The sequence below is a fragment of the Musca vetustissima genome, unplaced genomic scaffold (genome assembly GCF_032173495.1).
Source record: "Musca vetustissima isolate MV318-11 ecotype Yass unplaced genomic scaffold, APGP_CSIRO_Mvet_v1 utg29548, whole genome shotgun sequence".
NCBI lineage: Eukaryota > Metazoa > Arthropoda > Insecta > Diptera > Muscidae > Musca > Musca vetustissima.
The window spans coordinates 43,654-71,108 of NW_026886771.1; the positions used below are offsets into that span (position 1 = coordinate 43,654).

A 27,455-nucleotide genomic window follows, 5' to 3' on the forward strand; every position below is an offset into this window, starting at 1 on the left:
GTTGCTGTGATTATTATTATTATTAGTGATGTTATTGTTTATTGTTGTAAATAGTGAACCATGTTGCGATTGATGCAATGATGGCGGTTGCTGTTGTTGTGCTTGTACTACGTTGTTGCCATTTGCGTTGGTGAAATTATTAAAACTAGCGTTGCTGTTATTATTATGGCTATTGTTGTTGTTGGTGCTACCGATGTTCGTACTATTCAAATTTGGACTTGAAGCACTCAATTCCAAGACCGATGTTAAAGGACCCAATTGTTGCTGCTGTTGTTGCAATGACAGACTGTTAGCATTGTTGCTATTTTGTACATTATTGCCATTGGCAATTGTACCCGGGCCTTGGCCCACATGCAAACGATTACGCAGTGTGACTAATTCCGTACTGAGACTTTTAAGTCGTTGCTGTAGATGCACCGCCTCATTTGAAGATGAGGCGTCTGTAAGATAAATAAAATCAGAAAAATTCAATTTATAATACATGCATTATCATACTATCGAATAAGTTATGTTTAAGCTAATATATTTCATTTAACAATGGCGTTTTACGAGTGTATTATATATCCTTAAATCTAACTGAGTTATACTTCAATCGATTGCATATGAAACATTATGATCCGAGTCCAAAAATAATTATATTATACCCTCAATGAAATGTACACAATGTTAATAACATTCAATTTAATTCGGCCAAGTTTTTTTTTAATAATACTATTACTAAGATCATAAACTGTTATGTTTGAATTATAGCAGATCTTAAAATTTTGTGCTATAAAATGTTAACATAGTCGACTACACTCATATAAATGTATGTATAGTGTGTGGAGCCCAAACTATACATGCATGTTGTCATGCCAATTGACCCCTTTGTGTATGTGTGAGATTGGCTAGTGTGTAGCAAAATCTTCAATCATTACTCCAAAAAATAGGATTTCCCAAATTTCAGTATGCTTCACACGTTGGGTTTGATTTTCCAATGTAAATCTATATATATATATATATATATATATAAATGGTGCCAAAAAAATTTATACTAACTCATCAATTGAGAACGGCCGATTTGACTCAAAATTTCTTTCAGTTGTCGGTAATTACGGTGGGAAGGTTTTAATGAAAGAAAATTTTGAGAAAAATCCGCGAAAATCTTGCAAAAATTATTTTAAAGAAATGGCTGGACCGATTTGACTTAAAGTTTCAATTAGTAGCCTGTAATTGAAGTGGAAAGGTTTTAATGAAAGAAAATTTTGAGTGAAATCCGCGAAAAATGTTGCAAAATATATTTTGAAAGATATTAGCATTTTCACACGTTGTATATCGAACATTTATGATTTAATCTCTTCGTAGTTCTTTTTGGACATATTTTGGGCGAAAATTGGGAGGGTATAATACCTTTAAGTAATTGTCAATTATAGAAAATTCTCAAAATATGCTAATTTTCTACAATCAATTGGATTCTCATTGCCTTGAAAACAAACTATTGTATATGAAAATAAATTTGCAGAGTTAAATTTAATAATAAGAAACCGAAAAGAGAGAGTATGATTAATCGCTATCATTACTTGCTCACGTTTTCCATAAAATCAAGATTTATTTAGTTTGAAAATCTATAGTAACGCATCAATTGAGAACGGCTGGACCGATTTGACTCAAACTTTCTTTAGGTTATCAGTAATTGGTTTTTATGATAGAAAATTTTAAGAAAAATCCGCGGAAAAGTCGCGGAACTGTAAAAAATCGAATGTTGTTCTTTTATATGTAAGTTTAAGTGCAGTTGTTCCGCAACGGCTTTTCGAATGGACAAATTGAAACTTGTAACGGAAAATTGCGGAATATTTAGAAGAGAACTTGATTTTGGTTTATCTATAATGGCTTTCCGAATGGAAAAATTTAAATTCTAGCTGAAAATCGCGGAATATTCCGAACAATTGAATTTTTCGCATGATTTGATTTTGGTTTATGGGAAAATTTTTGCGGTTCTTGCAAATTTCTCATAATTATGAAAATCATGATAATAGAAGTTAGCTGAATGGATGCCACAACTTAATATATTCCTTTTAATTGTACGTTGTCTTTGGCTGTGACAAAATTGTCATGTTCCTTCTTTGTTGTAATTTTATATTGAGTAAAAAATTCAAACAAATAAAAATTAAAATTATTCACTTCGTGCACAATGAAATCATTGGAGACGTCCCAATATTGCAAGGGTTCATGCTGCACAATCACCAGATCAAATCCGACCGAATATGTATAGAAGAAGACCAGTAGTAAATATGGACTTGAATCGCGCAGCATTTTAATACCAGTCAACAATCATCTAAAAAGGCGTTCACTGCGTTGATACCGATACATTATATGTGATATGCCAGCATTGTAATGTATTGAAAATCCAATGCGAAACCCCCGGCTTATGCTGTGCTGGTTTCAAGTTAAAATTGCCTCCATTGGCTCACTGCCACTAAACGGGAAATAATCTAACAATTGCAAAAATGTCTGCATGAGCGACCACAAACTCATTATTGGGCCAGAAAAAAGACCCGCTGGGGCCATGCAAGACAGTATAATGCTCCCACTATCGCTACAGGAGGAAATGCGTCCAACGTCGGTTGTTTACCCATCCATCCAACTACTTATATTGGAAACCCACATGACCATGCTCAAGATGTTCACTTGCAATCCGAAATGGACTGAAATTTCAAATCTTTTGCAGACAGACCAACTCCCAGCGATCGGCATAACATTACTGCATGAATATTCAAATAAAAGTTCAGAGTACTCATGGATTACATTGTGGGATTAATCTCGAATCATTTGACGCGCTATATATAGACCGAAGATTATCAGAAAATAATATCAATGCTTTTTCGTTGGCCAAATTTCCCTTCCCCGTATACAATTTATTGGTGTTCTGGTTATAAATATGGTCTCTATATCAAGTAAAAAAACGGCAAAAATAACGTTGGCTATCCACTGAAAGATATAGATATCACACTTGTCCATAACCGAAACTTTATCCATAATTTTATATCTATCAACACGACATATATGTGATAATGCTGATACCAAACATTTTTCTCGATATTTGCCCCCTCTTGACGGATTATAGGTGAAAAAACATAATTTTTTAACCTGCCACAATGTCCAAATGTGGTTTTCTCGGGTTGAATTGTTAGCTATAAAATAAAAAATTGGACACTTTAGGTTTTGGTTGATTTGACCCTCGGAATATTGACCGATCATTATCTAAACAGCCGTTCTAAGAATTTGGTCATAACTCCCTTCACCGTGTAAAATATGTGACCGTCTGCATACAATATGGGCGACTAGAAAATCTGACAAAATTAAAGTTTTCGGTTCATTATCTCAATATCACTGAAAATTTTAGGCGTCGTCCTTGACCCTAACCGGAACTTAATGTACATTTTCAAAACGATCAATGCGACATTCCCACCCACATTTCGTCATCCGCCGACATTTTTCATTTTTTTTTTTTGTCATAACTGTGGCTTGTATCCTGTTTAAAAAATAAAATATACAGACGAACGGACGGACACACATGCTAGTCGTCTAGTCGAGATATGACCGGTATACTTAAAGGTGGGTATAGGACCAATATTTCACGGCGATACATAAACTTGGGGCTGCACAAAGCTGCAATATCCTGAAAACATGGTATAAAAATATAGATCTCATTATGTAACGAAATTCTGTATAATAAATATTTTTGGATTTTTTGATAGATTTCTAAAATTATTAGTACTATTTAGCATTTTTTAAAAAAAATCTAAAATTTTGTCTAAATGAAGTTCTGGCAACACTGTTTAAAAGCGATATCAAATAAAGGGTAGAACATTTGTGGGCACCGTCTTTATAACCAATATGTCGTTGAAAGCCGTGTCACTGCAATATTAAATTTAATATTTCATTTTCTTCCACTGTGCCTAACTTGTTGATGATATACCAATGAATATAAAGATTACAGACCAGATTCGACGTCTGGTCATGAATGCTGCTATTAGTAAGTATTTGTGTGTGTGTTGGTGTGTGTGTCATTGGAAAATATATGTATGAAGTAAAATGTTTCTTTTTTGTTGAAAGAATAAATGACTACCACGGGAACAGGTTTTAGCTATGGGCCAGTCATTTTTACTAATTCGATTTAATGACCATTTTCGGTTATTTTTATTTCTTTATTTTAAGAATTTTACTATGTTTTGTTTTCTTTGGCATATTTATGAGATGTCCATACAATTTTTTATTCAAATCAAATGTTTGGGCTTTCGAAAATAAAGGGTTTTTTGACAATAAATCATAGTAAATAGCTAAACCTTTCAAATTTCGTACTGGCGATTATAATGAGCCAGGAACATTCTTTGTCAAAATTGTTTCTGGTATGTGTGTTTCGACCGATATTATATGTGTGCACGTTACCAAATATATGTATAAGCAATATTGCCAATATTTTTAATATTCCATATTGAACAAATCAACTTTTTGGTTTTTGTTCTACATCAATGATTTTGGTACATATATTGGGAAAAATGTTCTGACTCCGAATATGCGGTCAAATTTTTGTTCGTTTCGTTTTGGTGGTTTTAATTATGGGCAAAAAAATCTTTAAATTACACTGTTTGTTATATGAATATGGAATAATCGTGAAAAGATGCACATTTTCGCGACATATAAGGAAAATAATAAAAATATCTAATCTAAAACCCCATTACAAAATTATATATATAGATTTTGAAATAAAAAGGAAATAATATATTATATTACATAATATTATATTATATTATATAATATTATATTATAGCTATATTGTAAAATACACATCAATATTTACGCCTAAGTCGTATAAACCCTAAAATCATTTGATGCACATGCGGTCTCCAGGAATCGATGCGGTCCATTAGGAACCATGGATATACAAAAACTCCCACTATTTTTGGGAAAAATTAGATATAGCTATAATTTAGAAAAATATCAAAATCTGTATATGATTCCTTATCAAAGTTCAAATGGTCTGCAGAAGATTCAATTAAATCCGTGATATTTTTAAGCAGATTTATTACAGAATAGATGTTTACAAAATAGTAGATGGATTTTCACGAAGATGATTTTATTTTATCCTAAACGCGGGTACCCAAATCAAATGGCAGATATAACCAGTGAGCGGAGCAGTATAGTCGGACGGGGCCGACCGTATCGCACATTTGCTGCAAGACGGGCATATCCAAATAACACGATTTTGAAGAAAATGCGTTTTAAGTTTTCAATTTACTCACAGTTTATATGGAACGGAGGAACTTCTACAGCTTCTCAATTAGAGTGTGTAAGAGATATTCGTATGAATTTTTTACACAACATGAAGTCTATTATAGCGAACAATCGTGCATCATTAACTCGAAAATCAGGTTTTTTGAGTTATGCCTCTCTTGCAGCAAATGAGCGATATGATACCCTACACAACTACCACGGAACACCAAATTTCTGCGGACAATATTTCGTTTTTCACACAGGTCTGGGTCCATTTGACCAGCTAAATATTGACCGATCTTAATCAAAACTGTCATGCTTATTCTATGGTAGGACCTCTTTCCCTGTGTAAAATTTCGTGATGTTCGCGTCATAATTGCGGCCTCTGGAGCGACCAGAAAATCAGACAAAGATAAAGTTTTAGACAATTCATCCCCTAACTATTACCCGATCATTGCCTAAAACAATAGGGATCTTCATTGCCCAAAACCCATCCTACATGCAAAATTTCGTGAAGATTGGTCCATAACTGTGGTCTGTATCGTGTTTACATATTATAATAGACAGATCGACTCAGCTAGTCGAGATATGATGATCGGTATGCTTAAAGGTGGGTCTAGGACCAATATGTCGCGGCGTTACAAACTCTTGGGGCTGCACAAAACTATAATACCTTGACTACATAGTTGTGTAGGGTATACAAATTGGGGCCGATAAAAAGTTTTGTTAGCAAATTCAGAATAATACATGTGGAATTACTCTGATTCGCGAGTACGACAATCGTATATTTGATTTTAGAAAATTCATAATTGCATTATGATACTAGAAGTAAAATTAAAAAAAAAGTTCAAATCCAGCTTCAAAATGTCCACATAATTTAAAGGAACACAGGGGATTTATACTACTAAATGCACTCGATCTCAAATGTCAATTCCAGGCGTTGTCCTTGACCATAACTGGAACCTCATGGAAAATTTCAAAGCGATCAGCGCTATATTTCAGCCCTCTAGTGTGGTAATGGGTTACTAAATAATATCTGAATGCGTAAGCACCTGTTAACATTTAAGTGTAACATCCGTGTACATTCGACAATACGGGTGAGATGAAAAAAACTGCAACCAACTTCATACTGCTGTCATTTCTAAGCCACTCGTCCGAAAGCTGTTAAAAATTTTCCAATTACAGCTCATTATATTGTTTACAAGCGTACAAAAGAAAATAGACTGAAAAGAGCTAAGGGCATGGCCGAAGGTGGTGCACTACCGAATTTGGTTTTCTTCGATGAGAAAACATTCGTTGTCCAGCAGTTTGTAAACAAACAAATGATCGTGTTTACTTACTTAATCGAATATCATCAGAATAAATGCTGAATATTATCGCGAAAATATTTTGGAGGGTGTATTAAAGCCTTGGGTACGCAAACATTTTGGCCGCAGACCTAGGACAATGCTATGGTGGACGCGCCACACAAGAATGGTTACAAAATGAGGTTCCTCGCTTCATTTCCAGCTCACAATGGCCACCAACATCTGCTGATACCAATCCGTTGGACTAATGTGTCTGGAGTATTTTGGAAAGCAAGGTTGGCACAAAAAAATACCAAAGTGTCGATCACCTCAAGCAAGCGCTTCGTCGGGAATGAGCCAAAATACCACAGAGCAACAATCGGACAGCGTGTGTTGGTTTCATTGGCCGTTTGAAAGCCATAATTTGCGCCAAGGGTGACCAATTCGAACAAATCTTCCGACATTTTTGCTTTCATTCAATAAAATTAAAAAAAGTGTAAAATTATATACGCTATAGAATACAAATTTTGTAATTTTTCACACAAAAGTCAAGGTCCATTTGGCCCGCTAAATATTGACCGATCTATATCAAAACAGACATGGTTTTTTTGCCCGATCCCCTTCTCCATGTAAAAAATCGCGATGTTTGGGCCTCAATTATGGCCTGTGGAGCGACCAAAAAATCAGACAAAAATAGATATAAAATAATCTTCATTGGGCAGAACCCATCCTACATACAAAATTTCGTGAAGATTGGTCCATAACTGTGACTTGTATCGTGTTTACAAATTATAATTGACAGACGGACGGACACACATGTCTAGAGGTGGGCCTAGGACCAATATTTAGCGGCGCTCCACAAAGCTATAATACTCTGGCAGTATAGTTGTGTAGGGTATAATTAATAATTTTAGTTTTATTAAGATAGTTACTTTATATATTCGCAAAGCTTTTTCGGAACTTAATTGCATAGAAACTAGTAGGTTGTGTGCCATTTTTTGTGTATTTTTGAGCAAGTTCGTTATAACAAAATTAAAATATATGAAAACCGAATGTTAGGGTCGAATATATAGTTCCATTGAAAAAAATTCCCTATATCCGTAGTCCGCTATAAGAGTAAAGATTTGTATGAAAAACATGTCTACGCGACCAGATAATGTGTTCGCTAAAAAAGAAAGTTCGTTATGAACGTACTCGACTGACTTTTGGCAATTGATCTATTCAATGTACACTTCGATTAACTACACTTAATAAAAACACTAATCTTAAGTGCCAACGGCTTTGGTAAATTCTTATCTTCTTATTTTATCGTTCCTGTAGGTCGTTTCAGTATTCTGTAAAAATGTAGACAAATTGTCGATAAACTTTCAAAAAGCTTTTAATTTTGAAAACAAAATACAGTGGAGTACGTTTATAACGTACCCCGATTATAACGAACTTCATTTGTAACGAACACTTTTCGCGATCCCAAAGTTTTGAGACATATTTTTCATACAAATCTTAACTCTTATAAGGAACAACCGATATAGCGAACTTTTTTTATAACGAACTATTTATTTGGTCCCAACATTCAGTTTTTTTATATTTTAATTTGGTTATAACGAACGTAATACTGCCGATGACAATTGTCAAAAAAGTTGGTTTTTCTCTATCTTTGGCAAACCTTTACAATAAAATGTCAGCTGTAATGTCAGGTTTTTCAAAGAAGAAATAGGCAAAAAGGACACAAAACCTACCTGTTTCTTTACCTTTGATATAACGAACTTCTTCTATAACGAACTAATTTGCTTGGTCCCTATTAGTTCACTATAACCGTGAACTAATAGTACAAATTTTGAACAAAACACGAATTGAAGAATATTTGTCGATAAGTTAACTTCGATGGTGCGAAATGAAAAAAGTAAAGTTTTTCTTCCTTAAATATAATATGAGCAAATGATTTGTGTACGCATTCATCATTAGTAACGCATGGAAAGACATTACTAATGATGAAAATGTATTAAAACTAAAGTCAATATTTTTAATTCATTAAGGCCAAAATATATTATATATAACTTCATTACTCTTAATGATCTTTATCTCAAATCAAGTATTTTTTACATTTGTTTAGTTATGAGAGCAGTGTTTACTTCAGATTTATGCATAGACATAGGAGCGTGGATTTGCATTTGATTTTTCAGATACTTTTTTACTCGACGTTGGGTAGAAAAAATTCTTTCAGCTAATTCTGTATATTATACATATTTATATTTGGAAACAGATTTCTGTCTTATACAACAATGGCATCAAGTGGATCGGGGATTTTTCGCTTTCCATTTTTCATATAATTGTATGATATATTTAGCATCTTTCCATTCAAATTTCATAATTTTCGATAAGGTTTTAATAGTTTTTTCTTCATTTATCAAAAATCTGCTTGTCATATTTACAGTTAGTTCGTCCAACCATGGGACAAAAAATGTAGTTCTATACAAATACTCGGAGTTCGGGTTACGTACCAACCCTTCTTGGTACTGAAACTTCGACTTCTTAGAAATAAATTCAAATTAAATTTTACCATTTTCCCCTCATTTCTTCCAACGATTCTACTATCTCTTCTATAGATTCGTTAAATAAATATTTGTACGCAATTATGCTGCTCAACACATCGTGTTTCACAATACGAATGTGATCGTTTGAAAGATTTATTTATTTGCTTCTCGAAATATTCTACATAAAGGATGATGATTTCCAAAATTATAGAAAGTATACTTCGAATTTTTCGAATCTTCGTAACTGCATTTATACTTCACCACACTGTGGTACAGGGTATTATGTCTTTGTGCATATGTTTGTAACAGGCAAAAGGAAACGAGATAGACACATGTTTCCTTTTTAGAATATGCATAGAATCACTTTTTAAGTCGATTTATGCATGTCCGTCCGTCTGTCTGTCCATGTTATCGCCACATATATATTCGTCCGATTTAATGTAAATGGTGTACCAATGTCCCTATATAACGTTCGATTTGCACGAAATTTGGCATAGCGTAATGAATTATGTCTAGAATGATGTGTGTTAAGTTTCCTGGAAATCGGTCCAGATTTAGATATAGCTCCCATATATATTTTCGTCCGATTTAAGGTAAATGGTGCGCCAAAGTCCCAAAATATCTTTCGATCTGCACGAAATTGGGCGCAGCGGAATTATTTAGGTCTAGAATATTGAGTGTTAAGTTTCCTGAAAATTGGTTCAGATTTAGATATAGCTCCCAATATATTTTCGTCCGATTTTATGTAAATGGTGCACCAAAATCTCTATATATATCCTTCGGTTTGCACGAAACTTGACATAGCGTACTGAATTGATACTAGAATAATGTGTGCAAAGTTTCGTGACAATCGGTTCAGATTTAGATATAGCTCCCATATATATTTTCATCCGATTTAAGGTAATTGGTGCACCAAAGACCCTATATATCTTTCGATTTATACGAAATTTGGCATAGCGTACTGAATTGCGTCTATAATAATGTGTACAAAGTTTCGTGAAAATCGGTTCAGATTTAGATATAGCTCCCATATATATTTTCATCCGATTTTAGGTAATTGGTGCACCAAAATCTTTGAAAATCATTCGATTTGCACGAAATTTGTCATAGCGTACTGAATTAAGGCTGGAATGACGTGTGCTAAGTTTCGTGAAAATTGGTTTCCGTCCGATTTTAAGTAATTGGTGGACCAAAATCTCTATATATCTTTCGATTTGCACGAATTTTGGTATAGGGTACTGAATTAAGTCTAGTAGAATGATGTTGCTAAGCTTCGTGAAAATATCCATAGCTAGGCCGATTGACAATACGTACTGATGTAATATAAATAAGTCTCTGGCAAGTTTCCCTGAAATCGTTTCTTCATATGTAGAATATACCCAAAGTGGTGAAGGGTATCATATAGTAGGCCCAGTCCGACTTTATTACTTTCCTTACTGTTTTTTTTTTCGAAAAACGATACATAGGGGACGTAATGCTCATTTTGTAGGCTTTTACTTTGGCGCAAATGCTGTGAAATTAATAGCTAAGCCACAAATCGAGAAAAAAAAACATAAAAAAACTTATGTTGCCTCACCCTGTTTTTACCCTTTTCCACACAAATAAACTTTGTAGGTCAATATCATGAAAAGTTTGCAACGACAGATCAATAAATCCAAAACTATTTAATTTTTCTCATGTACTTTGATAATTCCGGTGTTATAAAAGGGTGAAGTTCGGCTTCAGCCATGTTAAAAATTGGCAATGTTGCCCATATATTTGTTTTTCTTTTTTCCTTTAATAGATATTGCTTTACATTTATCAATATTAAGTTTTAATTTTCATATTGTAAAATAGTCATTAAGTATTCTATAGTCATATAGTATTTTTGTAAATTGGTCATAAAACAGCTTATTCAAAAATTATAGAGTTTGCAAAATTTAACTGCACAGAATTCTTTCAGTAATCTGCAGTAAGTTTTTTTTTGTTGTTGAACTGTGAAACTTGCTCTCTCGCTTTACTCGCTTTTACTTGATTTTTGAGTAAAGAGACAACATTTAGTACCATTTGGTAACAATTGTTATCATATAAATACATGTGTTCTACTTTTGTGGTGAAAAACGTCGAACGAGCTAGTTGAATTTTAGGTAAGGCTGTGAAATGTTATGTAGTACAAAAACAAAAACGTCGATTATGTTTTTAAATTGACAGTATTCTCGATTACAAAAAAGATTACCAATTTCAGTATAATTAGAAAAAGTTCTAAAACAACAAACGAATATCACAAGGAGTATGCAAAATACAAAGAAAAGAAACCAATTTGGAAAATAACAATTTAATACACTTACCCTGCAACTTCTTCTCCGTCTCCCAAAATTTTTGCAATTCCGTAAAGTATTTATCCAGTATGAAGACTTTTGAAAGGCCTAATGTGGCCATCGTTGATCAACATTTGTATTTCAATGAAATAACATTAAATAAAATTGTTGTTGAAGACATTTGTGACAATAGTATATTTCTCAGCGATTCACAAATTATTTCACTTTTTCTAATATCTTTAATTTCGAGAAATAAAAACGAATAGCAACACTTAATTATTTATAATGAATGAACACAAAAAATTTAATAATCTGCCCCTCAGTATGGCAAAATAAAAAAAAACGGTTTTGTTCATTTTCTAAGAATTCGCTAAGGAATTCTTTCTTCACTGGCTAATATTTCGTTAGGAATTTTTAAATAGCACTTCTTCATCGGTTTGGGTTTTGTTTTTTGTTATGGTTCCAAAGATACACTTTTTTCCGAAGATTTGGTACAGAAACGCGTTTGAGGCCACTTCTATTTGTTGTTATTTGAAATTGTGTTCGTTGTTGTTGTTGCTATTCTTGTTGTTTTGTCAAACTGGTTTCCAAGATTTGGTTTTTGGGATACACGAATTTATATTAGTATGTATTTGTTGTTGTGGTGTAGATACCAGACACTTTTTACAAAGTTTTGTTTTTCTTTTCTGTTGTTGTTGTTTTTTTTTTTTAATTTTGCTATTTGCACATGAAAACTGACAGCTTGATTAGTGGAGTAGCTAGTTGCACATGGTCACTACAGAGGGAGCCAAAAGTATATTAGGCACATCTACACTTTTGTAGTTCTTTATATGTTTTGGTAAAAAAATAAGTCCATTTCGATGGCTGTCTGCGATGAAGAGATATTTGTATATTGTTCCACCTTCGCGTCAAGTGAATATTAAATTTGCAATTCTGTTTGCAACACCTCGAAATATACGTTGGAGGTTCCATAAATTTAAGATAAAAGTCCTATGATGGGATACATTTTTTGACGCATTTCCACACCGAAGTGGTTGTAAGTTGGCATACCTTGAAGATGAAGAACATCTTTGCAAAAAACGTTTGATATCAAAGACCCAGCCCAATTTTCGGCAATTTTCAACCGTAGTGGCTCGAATTTTCTTGTAGAATACAAAACTTCTTCCACGAAATTTTTCAATATTTTTACATAGTCTCCCTACAAATCCGTATGTAAAACCTCGAAATATTCTACTGAGATCCCATAAAGATTATTAATATTGTTCCACTTTTAGGTAACCCCCATACAACGGTATTTGGAAACATTTGGACACGTTTTCAACCGAATTGGCTCTAATTTGATATTTTAGTTTTTAATGAGTTGTCAAATCTTCATCCCTAAAAATATAAATATCGGTTTACGTTTTGGGGTTAGTGCCCATACATCGGTACCGAACTATATTCGGTATTTTTAAGATTTTTTCGCATTTTCTTAATTTGTAGTATAAGTTGAAAGAAAATTGGATTTTCCAGGCCAAAATAAAATATTTTGAATACAGTCTGATCTGAATAAAATTGTAACCCCCGTCCTATAACCGAAAATCGGAATTAAATAACATTGTAGTAACGACAAATGACACTCATTTTATATACCAGTAATCACATCGATAAACATACATATACATGTACATACGTACATATAGATTATGTATTTGTTGTAGTCTCATGTACGATAGTTTTTTGTTTTGTTGCCATCGTGTTGAAAGGCTAAGAAGTTAAAGGCATGCAACAAGTTTTCAAATTCACCGAGCTTCATTGCAACTGCCATCCAGTGTTTTTTTTTTCTTTTTCAACATTCTGTCTGTCTGTCTGTCTGAGCTTAAACATTTCATTTGTTGTTTGGTTGGTTTTGTTTATTTTCTTTCTTTTGTTAAATATTACTGTTCGCTTCTACTATGCCACACATTTGTATTTTTGGTGTGCAAAATTTCTTATTTTTGTTTCGGTTATTCTGTGTCACTTCACAGATTCTTGTTCTTCTTCTGCATTCACAGATTTGGGCCTGATGATTTGAGAAGGTATGTGTGTGAGCATCTGCGACTTAAATGTGAACAACATCCACAGTGGAAGACAATGTAGCTTTATCGATGTGTAACATACTAAAATGCCTGGACTTTTTAGATTTCAATCCATATTAAATATGTCGTCCCGAAATTAAGACCTCATTAACTTAATATTCTTGGTGGATGTAATATTCTCTATCGATTTTACAATATTTCTACTGTCGATCTAACACTACTACTACAGTATATCCCCAATAGATTTTGCACTGACATCGCTATTATTCTTAGGATATTGCTAATGGAGTAATGGTGGTCAAAGTTTTAGTATAGCTCCCATATAAAGGTACTGACCAATTTTCTATATTTTGAGGGCATAGCCGCATTTTCCAATCGAAAAGTTGAGGACGAATTCGAGTAAAATGGCTTATTCAAATAAATGCTTGCTCGGCAAGACATCTCGGACTCGGGCCAACTGTGAAACTTAAGAACTACAGCTTCGAGGTAGTCAAAGATTTTATATACTTTGGTACCGCCATAAATAAAACGAATGACATCAGTTTTGAAATTCGGAGAAGGATAGTGATGGCCAACCAGTGCTACTATGGTCTGAGCAAACAACTCAAAAGCAAGGCCATCTCCCGCCAGACCAAACTCACACTCTACAAGACGCTGATACTACCCGTGCTGTTATATGGATCTGAAGCATGGGTACTTACGCAAGCAGATGAGGCACCTCTTGGAGTGTTTGAGAGCAAAATTCTCCGAAAGATCTATGGGCCGATCTGCGTTGACGGTAAATATCGCCGTCGAATGAAACATGAGTTGTATCAGCTATTCTCGGACATCGACATTGTTAGACATATTGAACTGCAGTGACTACGTTGGCTAGGTCATGTTGTGAGAATGGATGAAGATCAAAGCGAACCAGCTGATGGTTCACGCAGAAGGGGAAGGCCAAGAATACTATGGGAAGATCAAGTCAAAGACAACATTGCCGAAAATGGACTTTCAAATTGGAAAAACTGTGCAAAAGACCGACGCGCCTGGAAATCTTTTCTAAGCTTGGCTTATGGAACGAAAGTTCTGTCACAAGCCAGCTAAGTAAGTAAGTAAAGTCAGTAAGACATATACAATCAGTCGTACAGAAATGCATATGCTTCGAAAATCAATGTCCATTCTACCTTCTTTTCTGTTTTTTTCACATTTACTCTAGAGATATTATAATTCCTAAGTGGGTAATTTGCAATCTGCATATTTTCATAACTCCCACTGTGATATTCACGTTAGAAATGTTAATTGTCGGGTACCTTGTTTTGTTACGTATTTTCTTTATCTTCTTCTTCTCCTCCTATTTGTTTTGTGTCTTTCATTTTCTATTCGTTTACAATTTTCGGTATATTGTTATTATTTTTCTTTTTACTGTACGAAAAACTTGTTGCCACCAATAACAATAAGAAAATACCGCCAACATTACCCAAGTCCACATGATCGCGTTGTATATTTATTCCATTCCATTTGCTTTGTCGTTGTTTTTGTTGCTGTTGTTGGTGTCATTATTATCATTACCATATACCACCAGCACTGGACCCAACAATAACAACATCCAGTCTTAATGATCTCTTATGTTGAATAGTTGGTGTTTGTTGCTTTTATTGTTGATGGTTTTGTTGTCTGCCTGCCTGGCTAACTGACTGACTGTGTACCTCTTTTGCACTCACACTTCAACACCATTTAAGTCAGACTTTTTCCAAAAGCACACATATGTATGTATGTATGCCTATGTACCTCTTCTGTCTAACCACCAACCAACACATGATCACGCGAACTTACTCCACCAAACCAAGACAAGTCTCACATACAGTGACTCCCCGCGTCCATGTAAACGGTTTGAATTGTTTCTTGATAGGTCTGACTCGCGCTTGCCTGGGTCTGGTACTTTGAAAGTAACCGTCAGATACATACAAATTCAAACAACAACAACGACACCAAAAAACACACACTTCGCGATATTTGTACCTTTAAGGTATCCACACACAAAACGAGATTTTTTTTCAAAAATGAGGTTTACTTGGTTTGCTGAAAATCTTTGATGATAAATTTTTCAAATGGCGATTTTTTTTGGAAATTCTAATTTTCTTTGTGTAACTTTATTTCATTTTTTCATGTAATTTTATTGACCATTTCTATTTGTTAGCAAATAAACATTCAGTAGACAAAACCACTTAATTACTATACATATTTTGATTAGTTATTGTTGTTTTTTTTTCTTCTTTCTTTATTTAAATTTTTTGGTTTCCGTTTTTAAGTCAATTCACTCTTAGGGTTCTTTTGGAACTAACGACCGTGGCTAAAATTTATACACACCAATCACTTCACCATTGCATTTGTAGACACAATCTCTCACTCTCTCTTGCTCTTTTATATGAGAAATCTGCAAACCCCAAATTTAAACTTTCTGGAGAGTCAATAATAACCGGCTTTTATGTTGTATTACATACACACACATGGCTCTTTGAGTTCCTTCCGTTCTCTCTGTTGTTGTTCGTTCAATCAAAACACGACTCACCTGTCTTAAGTCTTTCGAAGAAACTGCATGAATTGGAATTTATCTTTTATGTCTGGGAATTTAGTATTGAGATTTATCTTAACACAGTGGAATTACTGACTAAATAGATAATGTGTCGTTAATGTGATTGCGCCATAAAGTATGCTTCCATTTTAAATTATAAAGGAAAGAGTCTATACCATGTCGAAATGTTTGCACATTAAAAAAGCCGTTCTTCTATTGATCTTACAATTTAGGTGCCCTTGAATTATAAAAATATTTATATATATATAATATATATATATATATATATAATATATATATACAGTGGTGGTCACAGAATTAAAACATTTACTGTGGTAAACATTTTTTTGATCAGCTCTCGATTCGTTTGAAGTATTTTTGAAATTTTTTTAATTCAGAACACTTCGATGTACTGCACTTAAGAGATTTAGTGCGAAAATAGAAAATTATTGTATGCAATTTTCCATTAATAACGGTTTTTATGAAAACACATCGATTTTGAAGTGGCCATATAATTAAAACATTGTGTGATTTTTTACTTTACTGCATTTTTTGAAAATATATTTAAAAAAGCTCTTTAATTTAGTACAATTATGTAAACTAACCACTGATAGAATCATTTACAGATAAAAATATCAGAAAAAATCTATTAAAATTGCCAAAAATTTGTACAGTACACATAACATTCAGAAAACACCCTTATTATAGAAAATAAAGGTCCGAATGTACTAGAAATTGCTGGAATTAGTAAAAAACAATTAATAATTCTCAAAATGAATAAATATTAGAAATAAAAACTCAAAAAACTGGGAATTAACCTAAAGGAACGATTCAATTTCAATAGCCTTTACTAAAGAAGGCCGGAATATTTTTGCAGTATGTGAGAAAATATCGATTGATATTGGTATTTATTATATCAAATCGATTGTTCGAGTAGTACAGAATATATTTTATCAAAAAATATGTAAGTCACAACAGAACGAACAGAGATCAACGCCTATATTGACGAGTATAGGTTTCTGGCACACAGCAGCATTTTTGATGTTCAACACAAGTCTTCAAATATTTGTCAAAGTGTACAATTTTTCCTAATTTATTACTAAAATAGATTAATTGGAAGTTATTCTCTTCATAAAATATTATTTTGGAAAAATATTGTCATGTTCAATAGATTTTAAGGGTCAAGAGTTGACCATCAATCATGCTGCTGTGTGCCAGAAACCTATACTCGTCAACATAGGCGTTGATCTCTGTTCGTTCTGTTGTGACTGATATATTTTTTGATAAAATATATTCTGTACTACTCGAACAATCGATTTGATATAATAAATACCAATATCAATCGATATTTTCTCACATACTGCAAAAATATTCCGGCCTTTTTTAATAAAGGCTATTGAAATTGAATCGTTCCTTTAGGTTAATTCCCATTTTTTGAGTTTTTATTTCAAATATTTATTCATTTTGAGAATTATTAATTGTTTTTTACTAATTCCAGCAATTTCTAGTGCATTCGGACCTTTATTTTCTATAATAAGGGTGTTTTCTGAATGTTATGTGTGCTATACAAATTTTTGGCAATTTTGATAGATTTTACAGATTTTTTCAGATATTTTTATCTGTAAATGATTCTATCAGTGCTTAGTTTACATAATTGTACTAAATTAAAGAGCTTTTTTAAAAATATTTTCAAAAAAATGCAGTAAAGTAAAAAATCACACAATGTTTTAATTATATGGCCACTTCAAAATCGATGTGTTTTCATAAAAACCGTTATTTATGGAAAATTGCATGCAATAATTTTCTATTTTCGCACTAAATCTCTTAAGTGCAGTACATCGAAGTGTTCTGAATTAAAAAATTTTCAAAAATACTGCAAACGAATCGAGGGCTGTCAAAAAATCAAAAAATGTTTACCACAGTATATATAATATATATATATATATAATATATATATATATAATATATATATATATTTAATTTTTTTGTTTCTCTGATAACATATTGACAACGGCCATCCAAAAAGAGATCACTTGTAAATATTTGTATGTTTTTCCATCAGAAATAAACTTTTTATGAGTTCTCGTTTTTCTTTTGTACAATGTTTTCCAAGGCCCAATAAAAAACCAGTAAGGAAAGTAGTAAAGTCGGACGGGGCCGACTATATGATACCTTTCACCACTATGGGTATATTAAACAGGACTATTATCATGAAATTGTATGAAATAAAATATGTGATATTTATCTAAATGTCAAACGACCTAGATCTATCCATAAACATGTCATTCGTTTGTTACAATGGAACAAAAGTATGTAAATCGACTTCAAACAAATATCAAAAGGTCATCCGTTGGGCTAGTCTGTACTTCTAGAAAACCCAACTACGTTATTCTATGCTCACTTTTGTACGTTGTGATGTCAATCTAACAAATATTAGGAGTTTGATGCACAATTTACTTATATATGGATGTTATATCCAAATATGAACCGATTTCAACGAAACTTGTCACAGGTTAGGTTATACTGATTTCAGTACGTTTTGTTCCTATCAGCCATATATTGGTTCCTCGGTGCGTCAATTACTTAAAATCAATCTATAATATAAGGGAGCTATATCTAAATATCAACCGATTTTCACTAAACATGGCACACATTATTCTGGATTAAATTCAAAACGCTATGCAACATAAGAACTTGGTACATTATTTAGATTAAATCGGACGAAAATATATATATCTAAATCTGAATCGATTTTCACGAAACTCAGCACACATCATTCCAGCATCAATTCAGTACGTTATGCCAAATTTCGTGCAAATCGAAAGATATATGGGACTTTGGTGCACTATTTACATGAAATCGGACGAAACTATATATGGGAGCTATATCTAAATCTGGACCGATTTTCACGAAACATACCAGACAGCATTCTAGGCTCAATTCAGTACGTTATTCCAAATTTCGTGCAAATCGAAAGATATATCGGGACTTTGGTGCACCATTTACATGAAATCGGACGAAACTATATATGGGAGCTATATCTAAATCTGGACCGATTTTCACGAAACTTGACAGACATCACTCTAGGTTCAATTCAGTACGTTATGCCAAATTTCGTGCAAATCGAAAGATATATTGGGGCTTTGGTGCACAATTTACATGAAATCGGACGAAACTATATATGGGAGCTATATCTAAATATGGACCGATTTTCATGAAACTTGGCAGACATCACTCTAGGTTCAATTCAGTGCGTTGTGCCAAATTTCGTGCAAATCAAAAGATATATAGGGATTTTGGTGCACCATTTACATGAAATCGGACGAAACTATATATGAGAGCTATATATAAATTTGGACCAATTTTCACGAAATTTGGCAGACATCACTCTAGGCCCAATTCAGTACGTTATACCAAATTTCGTGCAAATCGAAAGATATATAGGGACTTTGGTACACCATTTACATTAAATCGGACGAATATATATATGGGAGCTATATCTAAATCTGAACCGATTTTTTCCAATTTCAATAGGGTTCGTCCTTGGGCCAAACAAATGAGCTGTGCTAAATTTCATCCAATTCGGATCATAAATGCGACCTGTACTTTGCTCACAAAAATACAGACAGACCGACGGACGGACGGACTTACTTAAATCGACTTAAAAAGTGATTCTATGCATATTCTCTAAAGGAACCATGGGTCTATCTCGTTTCCTTTTGCCTGTTACAAACATATGCACAAAGACATAATACCCTGTACCACAGTGTGGTGAAGGGTATAAAAAACGCACATGGTTTTTTTATAAATTATTTAAAAACTAAAATATGCTTATCACAAAAGCAAATTAAAAATCTGAATATAACGCATTTTTTATACTTTTTCTTACACCACTGCAATTATTTGCAAACGAAAATAAAAGAAAGGCTTACAGAAACAACTGTATCTTTTTCAGATTATTTTAATACTTTAAATGGCAATACCGTATAAAATGTAGAAAGAAATCAGCAATTATTTTTTTTTTATTATTTAAAGAAGTTGTGTTGAACTGCTGTTAATTTGCACGCTACTGTATAGCTTTTCCAGATTAAATATAACCCCTATTAAACGAACATTTTCAAAATTAAATGGAACATTTTACAAATTATACGAACTGGGGTGTTTCTTGACCTATTAAAAATGTAGACAATAATAAAACAATTCATATCATTGTTTATGATAATGTAACATGCATAATGGTAATGTTGGGGCAAGAGATGTATGTCAATCAAATTGGATACCTTACAATAAATATGAAAATGTTACTTTTTGTGCTCGAACCTTATTAAGCCCCGAAATTTTTCCGGGACCATAGAAATATGAATGTGCCCAAGCCTCCCCTACATTCTTTCTGAAAATTAAAAGTCTAATATCAAAAAAGCAAGCACTATATCGACATGAAAATTAGTTTAAATTATTTTTTAGGTTCTTTTTTACAAAGATTATTCGAATATGTACGGATGTAAATAATTTGGACCTTGAAATATACACCTGTTCCAAATTGGTTGTATTTAAAAATGTTATGGTATTAAAAAATAGTATATTTCGGTTATCCCTGGGTCTTTAGCTGATGACTCCATTACAAAATCAACACGGAGGTTTGTCGTCATAAACATCACATTATATGATTCGCCGTCATCTGCAGAAAAACGCATTAAAGAAAGAATACAAAAGTATAATTTTACGCAATCTTAATAATTAGAGAAGGGCAGTGGGTAAATACCCGGTGAATTGGGTAAATATCCAGTAAAATTTTGGTATTTATTTTGGTATCTGTAATACAATATCGTACACCCTATTTTCGGGTTCATGTTATCAAATCGATTTAAAATGGAGAGTTTTACAATACTTTAAAGACGTGGCTAAATACTTGGGTAAATACCCGATTATTTACATTAAAATTTTATATAATCACATTAACTGGCGAACCACTTAACATAGGCGGCCAAAAATTCGGCTGTCGTGTTTTTAATGTCAAAACGAATATTGGTGTGGAAATACATTAAATCGGATGATACAGTTATATGGGGGCTACATCAAAACTTGGACCCAAAGACCCCATTTTTCATACAATTAGTTGTATTGATATGAAAACAATGTGATGCAGATTTTGGCCGCCTATGTCAAGTGGTTCGCCAGTTAATGATTTTATACTCAATTTTTGGGTAAGTACTAAAATAGGGATACCTTTGCATAAGGGCTGCCAAAAAACGTGGACCAACATCAATAAATTTTTGAATGGATATTTGGTGCCCAAAGAGAACTCTCTGTGCCAAATTACAGACAATTTGATCGTAAAATGTGTCTAATACACACCAAAATACCCTACGGTACCAGAAAACGTGGACCTGTATCGATACATTTCTGCATGGACATTTGGTACCCATAGAGAACTCTCTGTGACAAATTACAGCCAATCTGATCGTAGAATGTGTCTAATACACACATATGGGGGCTATGTGATAAGGATCTATACTATGAACGATTCTATAAATATATGGACAACCTGCAAACTGAAGTTTTTGGAAATAAAGCCATAACTGAAGTTGATTTTTCTAAAATTCGTTTACGTTATACATATTTGGATGCCGAAAAATATTATAGTTTTTTGGATCATGTCAAGAATGAAGAAGGCATAACATTTGATGAGTTCTGTGGGTTGCGTCTTTTCCTTAATAATTTGGATGATTTTTCCATTGCCATGGGTATGTACACCTGGCTGATGGTGCCATTGCCAAAGATGAATTTTCTAGAGCTGTCAATATCTGCACCGTCGTGAAAGTGTATTCACGTCATTTAATTGATATCGTTTTGCCATTTTCGATCAGGATGGTTTGCTCTCCTGCAAGGAATTCATAGCCATCATGATTGTAATGTCACACTATTTAACTAAAATATTTTTGTAACCCTCCAATATTACAGTCGTTTACTTAAACAACACAATGAAACAAATCATCTCTCACACGTGAAAAACATGACAAGACTATGAACAATCATTTTTTTTTATATTGAATGCACATAAATATTGTTATTTTATTGCATTAATTTTAAGTTATGATTTTCAGATATAACCAGTAAGGAAAGTTCAAAAGTCGGACCCCTCACCACTTTGGGTACATACAAGAGATGCTCATATGTACAATTTCCTTTAGGTAAAATAGACATAGCATCTATGGAGGACCATTGAAATGGAATCGGACGAAATTAACAGCTTGAAGCACATAGATATTTGAACTAAATTTAAACAACCCATACACATACCAATACATGTCATTTTAGGTTTGATTTGGTACCCTGAGCCGATTTCAAACATAACAAAAAGCATTCTAGACAAAATGCCACACTCGTTGCTAAATTTCGTGAAAACACTTAGACTCCTCGGTGCTCCATTTACATAAAATCGGACGAAACTACATATGGGAGCTATATCTATATATGAACAGATTCCAACAAAACTTCGCATACATCAATCATACATCGCGGACGCCAACCTGCAGTAACTTTAATACGCTATGCAAAATTTTGTCTCTATCGGACCAATATTGGCAATATGGTGCTCCATTTACATAGAGCTATATCTAAACCTGAAGCGTTTTTTCCCCAGTTTCGTCCTTAGGCCAAATAAGTGACTTGTGCCAAATTTCATCCAAATCGGATCATGAATGCGACCTGTAGTTTGTTACAAGTATACATGAACAGACGGACAGATGGACATGCATAAATTAAGTCAAAAAGCGATTCTATGAATATTCTCAAAAGGAACCATGTGGCTATCTCGTTTCCTGTTGTCTGTTACTAACATATGCACAAAGTCATTATGCCACCCTGTACCACAGTATGGTGAAGGGTATAAAAAACCAAGTAGATACTTCTGACTGTGACTTACTGTACCTATTATGCAGACAGTCTACTCCATGTGAGTAGAAATATTTTTGACTTTCAAAAAGTTTATGGTTTATGAAAATCAAGACAAAAATGACACGTACGGAGTCGAATTAGAAGAATAAAATGTTCCAAAAAATCTTGTTGCATTCTGTTAATCATTAAACAAATATAAAAATTCTTAAATTCAACATAACATTAAAACCCTTTTATCTGTATTTGTTCGTTCGAAGACACCGTTTATCTTCAAACCAATTCGGCTAGTTGTGAATGCCAAAACTTGTTATTTTTCGCATGAAGTGGAAAATTAACTTATATAAATATATATGCAATAATAATAACAATGAAAATGTCCACTGGATAAATTACCTGGTGTTCCATTGTTTAATGTCTTATTGAGAACTTCGGATTTTCGTTTGGTCATGGGTAAAGTGTATATTGCCGAACGTTTGGTGAATCTTTGGACCATTTCTTCTGATGACGATGATGTCTTTACTGTTATAGGATTCCCAGGGGAGCGATACAACGATTGTTCCCTAGATGAATTCGAAATTTGTTTCTTTTGTTTATTTCGTAATGGGGTATTTCCACTCGAAGATGACGCCGATTGTGAGTTACTAAAAATTTAAAAGTTTTTGAAATATTACTCTCAAAATTATCCAAAGTCTATTTCTTATTTACCTAATTGCTTTATAATACTGACAAAAGAAATCTGGCCGTATACGATATTGTTGTATAATCGCTTCACAGTAACGTAAAAAGCGTGGATTTGTAGATAAATCGGTAGAATCATCTTCATTAATATTATTTCGGAACTGTTTGGCTGTGTCATCTTTATGGTTTTTCTCTTGGTTGCGATCAAAGAGTTCAGCAGTTTCCTCCTCGATCTCTGGTATATTGTCAAAGAAATCGTTGGTCCTTTTATAGCTGCCACTATTGCTGTTTGTGCAGCTGCTCTCATGTCCACTGCTACCACTTGATGCGGTTTTACGGGTATTATCTACTTTCTTAACGTTTCCTTCAAACGTTAAATCTGTATGAGTTTTTGACAAACTTATGCGTCGATAATAATCTTCGTATGTCTCATCCGGGAACAACATATCATGTTTGATGTAATTGCACAGACTATGTCCCACTACTATGCTCTGGTGTCAGTTACGAATGATGGTTATTTGTTCACCTTCAACTGTAAATAGAAATAAAAAAATAAAAAAAACATTAACTTTATTGCAGGAAGAAAAAATGCATCTGACACTCTTCGAGTTCTGCCAACTTCTCTGTGTGTGTTCCCAATTAAATTTTGTTATTCTAAATTGTTGTTGTTTTATGTTATCTTGGAAGAACTAGCGGGCAGATATATTTTGTGACGAGTTTCTGTTCATTTGTAGAAGGAGACATGTCATGCTCTTCATATTATATTAAATTACACAGTCATGATTTTTCTATAAATTGCATTTTTGTTGGTTTTGACAACCAAAACGTTATTTCGTTATGGAGCGTATATTAATGTTGTCATTCCGTTTGTAACTCATCGAAATATTCATTTTCGACCCTATAAAGTATAGTATATATATTCTTGATCAGTGATTATTTATACTCTTTCGAGTCGAGCTTGAAGATCTAAGTTTTTGCAATGAAAAGGAAAGCCAGGAGAAGAACCTACGTACCCAATGAAAAGGAAAGCCAGGAGAAGAACCTACGTACCCACCATTATCAGGGCAAAATTCTTAGACGATCCGTCCCTCTGTCCGTTCGTCCGTCTGTTGTAATCACGCTATCTTTTGAAGGAATTGAGATAGGGTGCTGAAATTTTGCATAGGTTTGTCTTTTGTCTGCAGGCAGGTCAAGTTCGAAGATATCGCTCCACGTTTAGACATAGCTCCCATATAACAGTATTTCGGGGGTTTTTTCGTATTTTTCCACCGAATTGACTGTAATTTAGTATTTTGAGTTCTTAATAGGTACCAAATCTATCGGCAAAAAATTATAAATATAATTAATTTTTTCGGATATCGCCCATATAAGGGTACACCCCAATTTTCGGTATTTTGGGGTTCTCTAGCGCGCTTTTCAAGTGAATTCGCAGCAATTTGGTATTTTGTAGTCGTATATGGTAACAAATCTCTCTACCACTAAATGTTTAATATTCGCCCTTTTTTTGGCGTCGTCCCCATATAACCCCATTTTTATACCTACCACCATAGTATGAAAGGTATATTAGTTCTGTTTTTCCGTTTGTAACGCATCGGAATAATCATTTCCGACCCTATAAAGTATATATATATATATATATATATTCTGGATCAGCGTAAAATTCTATGACGATCTAGCCATGTCCGTCTGTCTGTATGTTGTAATCACTCTAGCCTCTAAAAGAAATTGAGATAGATCGCCAAAATTTTGCATAGTCTTTTGTGTGCAGGCAGGTCAAATTCGAAGATGGGCTTTGTCGGTCCACGTTTAGGCATAGCTCCCATGGGTTTTTATTGGATATCAAATATCTCCACTAAAAATTATAAATATAAGTACATTTTTTCTGGTAGCCCCCATATAAGGGTACCCGCAAATTTCGGCATTTTGTGGTTCTTGAGCGCGTTTTTCAACCGAATTCACTGAAATTTGGTATTTTGTAGTCGTATATGGTAACAAATTCCCCTACAAAAAATATATTATTATTCACCCCCTTTAAGGGGTACTCCCCATATAACACCATAAAATAGTTAACTGATTTGTTCCGGGTTTTGGTGTGGCCTCCATATATCCGTATTCCACCACTGTATGAGGGATATCCTGTACTCGAAGTTGTTAGTTTATACCATTTATCCGATTGTATAATACCCTTCACCACTAAGGGTATATAAAACAGATGCATCCTAACAGACATCGCATTTATGAAGGATAATTAACATGAAATTGGATGAGCTAAAATATGTTATCTTTATCTAAATGTGAACCAACTTAGATCAATCAATTTCAAACAAAAATCAGTCGGACATCCGTTGAGCTATGTCTGCACTTCTACGTCATTCACTGCTCAATTTTGTACGTTGTGCAAAGTTGCAGGTCAATTTGACAAACATGAGGAGTTTGGTGGTGATTAAAATATATGTAAGATATATCCAAATATGAATCGATTTCAACTAAACTTGATATGTTATACTAATGTTAGTATGTTTTGTTCCTACCTGTCATATTTTGGGTCCTTGGTGCATCATTAACATAATATCAGACGATAATATATATCCGAATCTGAACAGATTTCAACAAAACTTTTCACAAGTTATGTTAGTAACTGGAGTACGTTGTGGACAATTTTGTCCCAATCGGCTTAACTCTGGGTCTTTGGTGGACTATTTACCAAAAATCGGACGAAACTATATACTATATATATCTAAATCTGAACCGATTTTCCCCATTTTAAATTGTGATCGTCCTAAGGCCAAATAAATGAGCTGTGCCAAATTTTACAATTTAACGTGGGAAGACAGACGGGCGGACATGCAAAAATCTACTCAGAAAGTACTTACAGTAGATATCGGATATAAGCACATCTCATATAAGAAACAATCGGACATAAGAAACATTATCAAAAACACTGAGCCTTTTTACATCCATCCATATAAAAAAACGCATAAAAGAAAGAAATCTCCGACTATTTAAGTTTCTTATATCCAATATCAACTGTACATGCATATTCTCAAAAGGAAACCTATGTCTATCTTGTTTATTTTTGCATGTTGCAATCTGACTGAAATAACTGAAAATTCCATTGGATTGCATTTTGGCTGATAATCGATTGCTCTGATCGGAAAAAAATGTATTCCATAAGACTACTTGTACAAAAATCATAAAAAGGAAGAATATTCAAATAATGGGTATATGAAATCATTATTTTATTTGGTACTTGTATGTAGTTTTGTAATATTTATCCCAAAATCATAAAACTATTTTTTTCGAATATCCGCGTAATTTGTACACTTCATTGTAATAATTATGTTGGTTGTGTAACAGTCACCAAGGTATGAATTATAGATGGATGCATGTATAATTTTGACGTTTATTATATAACAGTTTTTTATTTATAATTCCTGCATTTTACCCTTTAAGAAAAACATTTTTCATACTAACATTTTACAAGGATATCTCCCAATATTATGGGAAAATCACATTAGTTTAGTAAATTAATGAAAATTTTATCCAAAGCGGTATAATGTTGCCACAAAGACTGGTCAAAATACCTGTTTCTAATCTCTTGGTACGGTACAGAACTCTATGGAACGGTACCATAATGTTTATTTTCCAACGCTGCTGTATACATATTGCTTATAATTGTTGGAAAAATGTGCACAATAATCTTAGAGATGCACATACAAAAATTATATTTTTCTCTTAAACGGTACTCGTTTCGTTTTTTGTAAAAAAAGTCTTTCTCTTATAAGAATTTTCAATTAACCGGATTTTCTTTTAAGCGAAGTTAAGTGTTTGAAAATTCATTCAAAATTATAATTTTTAGTTGCAATTAACCGATTTTTTCGATAAACCAGCGTTCGCTTATC

The 27,455-nt window shown here is 33.3% G+C and overlaps 2 protein-coding genes across 2 annotated transcripts in view; both read right to left on the reverse strand.

Moving 5' to 3' along the window:
• The window catches only part of LOC133334255 (myosin-G heavy chain-like), a 35,049-nt gene extending 23,444 nt beyond the window's left edge, over window positions 1–11,605 (reverse strand). The window contains exons 1-2 of the mRNA XM_061542541.1: window positions 11,398–11,605; window positions 68–440 (exon numbers count right to left, since the gene is read on the reverse strand). Coding sequence (XP_061398525.1) covers window positions 68–440; window positions 11,398–11,488 — 464 coding nt within the window. The 5' untranslated portion in view covers window positions 11,489–11,605. The remainder of the gene's footprint in view (window positions 1–67; window positions 441–11,397) is intronic.
• Window positions 11,606–14,910: 3,305 nt separating this feature from the next.
• On the reverse strand, window positions 14,911–23,999 carry LOC133334256 (probable basic-leucine zipper transcription factor E). Its single transcript, XM_061542543.1, has 3 exons — window positions 23,581–23,999; window positions 23,269–23,516; window positions 14,911–14,990 (listed from the first exon to the last, which is right to left on the reverse strand). Exons 1-3 carry the CDS (start codon window positions 23,997–23,999, stop codon window positions 14,911–14,913), a joined length of 747 nt encoding a protein of 248 aa, XP_061398527.1.
• Between the last annotated feature and the right edge of the window lie 3,456 nt (window positions 24,000–27,455).